The 8,118-nt window shown below is 44.0% G+C and overlaps 1 protein-coding gene across 6 annotated transcripts in view; it reads right to left on the reverse strand.

The window, feature by feature from the left end:
• NAMPT (nicotinamide phosphoribosyltransferase) overlaps positions 1–4,047 on the reverse strand; it is a 38,620-nt gene extending 34,573 nt beyond the window's left edge. For 2 of the 6 annotated variants that reach the window (XM_045578544.1, XM_036429712.2), the window contains exon 1: positions 3,840–4,045. In XM_045578544.1, coding sequence (XP_045434500.1) covers positions 3,840–3,896 — 57 coding nt within the window. In that variant the 5' untranslated portion in view covers positions 3,897–4,045. Of the gene's footprint in view, positions 1–3,839 lie in introns of all 6 variants that reach the window. The other 4 variants (XR_004986581.2, XM_045578545.1, XM_036429713.2 and 1 more) reach the window with 4 other exon arrangements.
• Positions 4,048–8,118: the final 4,071 nt, after the last annotated feature.

Genomic DNA, 8,118 nt, shown 5'->3' on the forward strand with positions numbered 1-8,118 from the left:
ATAAAAACATTAAAAAACAACATTTATATCTATATACATACACATATATATGAATGATACTTTAGTTATAAAACTGATTAGAAAAAATACCACTAAAAATGTATCTAATGTGTATATAAAAATGAAAATGTCCAGTTTACAATATAAATAACTCCAACTACTTTAATGGAAATTAGCAGTGGGATAGAAGAAAACTCAATTATGATGAAGTAAAATATGAATAAAGATCTATATTGCATCAGGCAAGTTCATAAAAGTCAGATTCATAGTTGTGACTCTCAATAGTTTGACCTTCTTTAGAGTTCAGATACTTAATGGTGCATCTTTATAAATTTACTTTTTCTATATCAGATTTAAAAGTATCAAAACACAAACGAATTATTTTCATCTTCTGAGTAGACCAACCAGTTAAAAATTAAATGGAAATGTCCCTTAACTATGTAAATCCATCTTGGTCTAAAAGTATATTAAAAATTTTTGATCTTACAGATACAGTTCAGTTCTTTACTTTGGCTGTGTTTTTTAATTATGGTACTTCAAAACTGTGCATAAATATTCGGAATGTCTCCTCTGAAAACAAATATCATTAAAAACATGAAATTATCTTGGCTGCTAAAGTAGAAATGAAGTGACTTCTAAAATCTTCTTTGGAAAAACTTAAGATAATAGTTTTAGAATTTAGCTAAAGAATCTAAGTCTTCTAAGTAAACTATCAGGCAATTAAACATGAAACATAATTTACTATTAACCACCTACTATCACCCAATACTTTATAAAAGAAGAAAATTGTATGTTCAGATCTATTTATATTGGCATATAACATTGTTTTAAGAGAAAACATTTTATACAGATCTTCTTAAAAATATTATTCTAAAAATACAAAGGATGATTTATAATAATTCTACTTTTGCTGGGTTTCCTGCCCTCTTCATTTTACTTTCTGCTAAACTGGTCACTCTGAATCCCTTGAAACCTTCACCAGAAATTGAGATGAATACAGCAGAAACTGAAATCAACAGATTTTATAAATAGTTCATTCATCCACAAATATACAGGGTGGGGCAAAGTAGGTTTACAATGTTCATATGGGAAATAATTCAATAATGCATATGTAATACAAGAATAAACTATTTCCTGGACTAATAAGCTGTAAACCTACTTTTGCCCCACTCTCTATGTATATACTGTATCTACTATATATCAGGCACTGTTTCAGATATTGAGGACAGAGAAATAGACTAAAGTAGTTTCTATCCTCATAGGGCTCAAGAAGGCTGAAAAGTCAGAAAATAATGAACAAGCAAAATAATGTCAGGTTTAGGTGGATGCTATGAAAAATGAAAAGAAAATGGTGGGCTAGAGTGAGCCTGGGAGAGTACTTCAAATGGGATGCCAGGAAGCTTCTCTGAGATGGTGACATGTGAGCAAGACCTAAATGACAAGGAGGTATGAAATAACTTGTCTCAAAGGACAGAAAAGAGAGTGGCTGGTGCTTAGAGATTGGGGAGGAGGAAGAAAGAGGTACATGGTCTTGAAGTCAGAGATGCAGAGACAAGAACAGCGTAAGGGTTACAGGCTATAACAAGGAGTTTGAATTTATATCAAGAGCAAAGGGAAGCCATTAGTGTGTTTTAAGAAAGGTGATTTACATTTTACAAGGATCACTTGGCAGTGAGGTGGAGAACTGGAGTACAGGGTGGAAGAGGGGCACCAGGTGAGAGGCTACTGCTAAAGACTACTAGGCTAGGTGAGAGCAATGGCTCAATCTCTTTGGAGGTAAAGGGAAATTAGGCTGATAGGTTAGATCTGGAGGATAAGGAAGGAGAGGAATTAAGGATGTCTCCTAATTCCTTGAGTTTGAGCACCTGGGTAAATGCTGCATTTAGTGAGATGGGGAAGGCCTTGGAATGGATAGAGAAATTGTGAGCTCCATTTAAAAAATGTTAAGCAATACTAACAAAAAGTTTCACTCAAAATTAAAGTGAACTACAAAAGGGAGCTCAAATACACACACACACACACAATTGATTTTAGAGAAGAAGGAAGAGGGAGAGATAGAAACATAAACGATGAGAGAAAATCATTGATTGGCTGCCTCCTGCATGCCCCCTACTGGGGATCGAGCCCACAACCCAGTCATGTGCCCTTGACCAGAATATCACCTGGGACCCTTCAGCCTGCAGGCCCATGACCCAAACTGGCTAAGACCAAATCATATTTTTTAAAAGCACTGTTTTGACTTAGATTATTAGAGAAAACGGCTCCATAATAACTTAAAAATTATTTACAGATGAAGAGAAAATAAATCTCTCGTATTTTCAGCAAACCTTTTCCCTAAAAATGTTTCCTAAACTGGTATGGCCTTTCTGTAGCTAACAGAGCACTACCACTATATAAATATATGTGTCATAAAAAACAGGCACACAGGAAAATGTAGTTCTTTTAAGAAACAATTTCAGTTATGTAATTGTGCACTTCATGAAAAGATAAGCTTCTAAATTTTGTAACCCCAAGCATGACATTTAAAGAGAAGTATGAGAAATATTTAAGCTGCACAAAATAATTCCGTGAGAGCAAAGTCTAACTTGCTCCTGAGCTCTAGATTTCCCACAAGGTTGATTTATCTTTCCAAGAAGCTTTCCTGCCACAATGGATCACATGACCAAAGACAACAACTACTAGCCCACTTATAATTTCCAGTTATAATTTTATTTTTAATTTCCAGTTATGATTTTATTCTTAAGTTCTAACAAATAATCACAAGCCAACACTTTAGCAATGCCATGTACATAAAAGAGCACATGGGGTGACATGCCCAAGGTCACGGAGTAAGTTCTGTTACCTACTTAATATCTAACGGCACTCCGAAAGTAGGGGAGTAAACACCTGGCAGATTCTCTCCCCCCCCCCCCCCATCATTTCTTTCCCTTTCCTAATGTGTGTGTTTTTCAAATAAAATTAAATGGGGCCGCTATGCATGCAACAGTCCCATCAATACGCATATAAATGCTCCAGGATTGGAAACTGCAGTTCATTGAACTTCTCGCGTTTCACTTTCCATTTCACAGAAATCCTGCAGTGGCCTTGGTGGAGTAAGGGCAGGGGTGAAAGATCACGAGGGATCAGCAGGAGCAAAAAAGAAGTTTGAAACGGAGCCCAGGGAGCGGGACGGAGACACCCAGCACGGGGCCACGGGGACAGACAGACGAGTGTCCTCAGCTCCCAGCCGCAGGCGGTACCCCCATAGGACCTCGCCCACCCCTCCTCGGAAAAGGGACAAAAATCTGCCTAGCAATAGCTGGAGCTAGGAAACCCCACTGCTCAAACCCCGCTCCCTCCCTCCCTCCACCGCCGAGTCCCAGGGGCTGTTACTTAACTGACCCGCTCCTAGGGCGAGCCCTCGCCCAGCCCGGCCCGCCCGGCCCGCCCGGCCCGGCGCCAAGAGGCCGAGGTCCTGGGCCAGGCGTCCGCGCGGCCGGAGACGCCCCAGCCAGCCCGGCCCGCGCCCCGAGCCCCGAGCCCCGAGCCCCGAACCCGGGGCGGAGGGAGAGCCCGCCGGCGAGCGTGCAGCGCCGGCCGGGCCCGCCTCGGCCCCTCGCCGCGCCCCCCCACCACGCTCCGCCAGGCCCCGCCTCCTGCCGTCCATCCTTCCATCCTTCCATCCCTCCTCCGTCCGCCTCCTGCCCCCGGCGGCGCCGGCTTCACCTGCCCGCGCCGCCCGCCGCGCGCACCCTCCCGCGGGGCTGCCCGGCGCACGGCCCCACTCCAGCCGCCCCCGACCCCCCGCCACCCCGCGCTCGCCCCCTCCTCCCCTCACCTGCCCCCGCCCCAGCCCCTACCTTGTAGGAGTCGGTGGCCAGGAGGATGTTGAACTCGGCTTCTGCCGCAGCATTCATCTCGGGCCGGAGTGCGGGCCGCGGGCCGGAGGGGAGGGGGGCTGCCCTGCACCGCAGCGAGGAGGGAGAAAATATAGGCTCCCCGGCGCTCTGTTGCTTAAGTCACCGCTCGGTCGGAGGGGGAGGTGAGGGGGAAACGGAGCGCGGAGGCGGGGCCTCGAGAGGGCGGGCCGGCGGCCCTGACGCGGCGGCGGCGGCGGCTCGCGCGCACGCAGCTGCAGGGAGTCTGGCGGCCTCACCTCGGCTCCTGGCCCCGCCCACTGCCCGGGGTGGGGGCGGGGCCGAGGGCGGGGCGCGCGCGCGCGCGTGCGCAGTGCGCCGGGGGCGAGGCCGGCGCGGAGGACGTGCGGCACGCGCTGCTTCTGGGAAACGCCCACCCGGGAGGCCGGAGGCCGCGGAGCCTCCCGGACCCGTGACCCCGGGGTTTCGTTTCCCGGCCTGCGCGGCGGGGCCTCGCCGCTCCCGCAGTCACGGGTGCGCCAGCTTGGCGGACACCTTCCGGTCTCGCCCAGTCCTGGCCTGTTTTTTTCTTTCTGAGTCCTGAAGTCACGCCACGGCCCGCCCGCCTCTCCGTCCCTCTGTTACCTTTGTCTGTCTCCGGCCTGATGGATGGGTCGGGCCTTTGGCCTCCATCCCTCTGGCCTGTCCTGACCCTCCTGACCCCCCGCTTTGGCTTCTGCAGACCCGCGCTGAGGAGGTCTGCGGGGCCCTCCAATCTGGTCTATGGTCCCCGCTTTCCTCCGGCTCCGCGGTGGAGCAGCTCTTTGATCCTTTGAGGGATGTTTTAATTTTCCCGGGAAAAGAAAAGATACCCTGCACCGAAAGGCAGGGGGTGAATTCAGTGCTCAGAGATGAGAAGACAAGACCCGATGGAATCACATGTTGCCTAGAAGGAAAGGGCACCGGGCCGGTTTTGGACGGGGCGAACCTGACGTTACCACGGTTACAATCGGAACTCCTGGGAAACCTCCGGGGCGGACGCAGGGATCACGTCAGAGGACTTCAGAGGCGGACCATCTATTAATATTTGCTCAGGGCTCCTATGGGGCTGCATTTTTCCGTAAAACTAAGATTCCCTTTGTCCACGTAGTCAATGCCTGCTCACTTGCTTTCTTTCTTTCGTTCTTTCTACTTTTCTTTTTTATTTATTTATTTTTTTATTTTAAGATTTAGGTTTTACAAGTAGCTGGGAGGAAAACGTGGTTTAATGGAAACAGATACCAGGTCTTGATAGACTGTCCTTTAAGTTAGTGGAAGTCTTATTTTATGGGCGAAGAAGGGGAATGTGACTTGAGAGAGATTCATCACAAGAAAACTGAGACCTCTTCAATCAAAAGGAACTTTGGTCCAGCTATGTTCTGGAGTCCTTTCAGATTCTTGACAATTGCCTCCATATATCCATAGATTTCCTACAGTCAAAATTCACAGAAGGGGTGAGATATCGCTAGACACTCACTAAAGTAGTAAATAATACTAATGCACTTAGAATTATTTTCCGCAACAAGGTTTAAAATAAAGCAAGGATGCAGGTTTTGTTGTTGTTGACCTGGTATTTACTAGGGAAAAGTACTTTAAAAAACATTCAAATAGTTATTTAAATATTTTTATTTTGGGAGATTTTGTTAATTTAGTTCAAGCAGTGCAGTTAGAGAAGGAAAATGATCCTTCTTGTCCCCTCTCAGTTTGGTGCTTTTTTTCTTTATTCATTTAAAATTTTCATAACCTACTTTACTTATATGACAAATTATTTTTGCTTAGCTTCCTGGAATCCATGTTATACACTCGCCATTTTTCTATGCTGCCTATATAAGGCGGGAAAGGATTCTGATTACAAAGTGGGCTTTGTTTATGGTACCATTTTTGTTTTAAAAAAAGCAAATTAAACTTTGATCTTGCAGTATTTGAATTGAATTTAAAGTTTTAAGGTGAGAAAGTTTAATATCAGTACAGGTAAAAATGTTATTACATTGACACGTTAAATGTAGGGACAGTCATAAGACCTGTGTACATATTAGTGACTTAAACCTCCACGGCAGTCTCCAGAGGAAAATGCAATCATGTTACCAATAGAAAATCACCATTTGTCTGATAGAATTAGGCACACTCTATATGAATCTATTGGGTCGGCAACTAGGTAATTGCGGGTTTCACACATATGGCTTCAGTTGAATTTTTAGGTTTGCAGACGTAGTACAAATGTAAAACACATTTTGTTATTTGATAGTTGGCTATTCAGCTGTTAATCAATAAAAAAAGTTTTTTGATCTGTTTTGTAGTTTTCGTTTGGCATTCGTTGAAAAATGGAAAATCAAAAGGAACATTTTCGTCATATTTTGCTTTTTTATTTCCGCAAAGGGAAAAATGCATCGCAAGCTCATAAAAAGTTATGTGCTGTTTACGGTGACGAAGCCTTAAAAGAACGGCAGTGTCAAAATTGGTTTGCCAAATTTCGTTCTGGTGATTTTTCACTCAAAGATGAAAAACGCTCTGGTCGTCCAGTTGAAGTTGATGATGCCCTAATCAAAGCAATAATCAATTCGGACTGTCACAGTACAACACGTGAGATTGCAGAGAAGCTTCATGTATCACATACATGCATTGAAAATCACTTAAAACAACTTGGCTATGTTCACAAACTCGATACATGGGTTCCTCACGAACTGAAAGAATCACAGTTAACACAACGCATTAGCAGCTGCGATTTGCTAAAGAAACGTAATGAAAATGATCCATTTTTAAAACGACTGATAACTGGCGATGAAAAATGGGTTGTTTACAATATCAAGCGGAAAAGATCGTGGAGCAGGCCAGGTGAACCAACTCAAACAACATCAAAAGCTGATATTCATCAAAAGAAGGTTTTGTTATCAGTTTGGTGGGATTACAAAGGAATTGTCTACTTTGAACTCTTGCCACCCAACCGAACGATCAATTCTGATGTCTACATTGAACAACTAACGAAATTAAACAATGCAGTTGAAGAAAAGCGGCCCGAATTGACAAATCGAAAAGGTGTTGTATTCCATCATGACAATGCAAGGCCACACACATCTTTGGTCACTCGGCAAAAATTAATGGAGCTTGGTTGGGATGTTTTGCCACATCCACCATATAGTCCTGACCTTGCACCATCTGATTACTTTTTGTTTCGATCTTTACAAAACTCCTTGAATGGTAAAAATTTCAATAATGATGATGATGTCAAATCATACCTGATTCAGTTTTTTGCTAATAAAAACCAGAAGTTTTTTGAACGTGGGATTATGATGCTGCCTGAAAGATGGCAAAAGGTCATTGATCAAAATGGGCAATACATTACAGAATAAAGTTATTTAGTTCCATGAAAAAATTGTCTTTGATTTTTAAAAAATCCGCAATTACTTAGTTGCCGACCCAATACATGCTTAAGCAGGACCAATTTTGAATTAATTGGGGTTTAGAACTAGAACTATGAAATTATTACCATATACAAAGTCATGATTTCATTTTGAAATGGCCTTTCTTGAAAGACAGTTTAACCTGGCCAGTGTGGCGCAGTGGTTAAGCATCGATCTATGAATTAGGAGGTCACAGTTTGATTCCTGGTTGGGGGCCCAATCCTGGAGGGAGGAAGGTGCAGGAGGCAGCTGATTGATGTTTCTCCCATTGATATTTCTCTCCCCTTCTTCCTCTCTCTGAAATCAAAACATATTTTGAAAAGAAAGTTTAACAGCCAGCATACCTAGTAGCATGTAAAAAAGTCTTGAGAAACTGTTTCTCCTAGGTCTTCACAACATGACAAAACCTGACAAGTACGAAGACTCAAATGGACCAGTCCCTTTATTCAAAGCCCCGGATTAATCTAAGCAGAGTGAATTGGGCATCCGGCTCCGTGTTTATATCCCACAGGGTGCCTGGACATGTCCATTGGGTACAGCCAAGTGGGTGTTACTACACCATCCCTGTTTCCACACACCCTTCCAGACAGCCTTTGGTACGCTTTTGTATTTCTCAGTTGCCTCAGAATTCCAACCTGACCTGGTTTCATCTCAGTAAAAAAAACACTGGAGAAATCGATGTGGGGCTCATCCACCTGCAAGTCATGATGCTGTTCCTATCCATCACCCTTCAAACCTTCCTCTAGCCTTACCCAGCAGCAACAACCATCACAAAGACAGACAAGAACTAAGGGAATGTTTAATTGGTTAGACCTGTTTCTTATTCAAACCTCCATTAGAGTTCT

Source organism: Pipistrellus kuhlii, unplaced genomic scaffold, assembly GCF_014108245.1.
Source record: "Pipistrellus kuhlii isolate mPipKuh1 unplaced genomic scaffold, mPipKuh1.p scaffold_m20_p_10, whole genome shotgun sequence".
NCBI lineage: Eukaryota > Metazoa > Chordata > Mammalia > Chiroptera > Vespertilionidae > Pipistrellus > Pipistrellus kuhlii.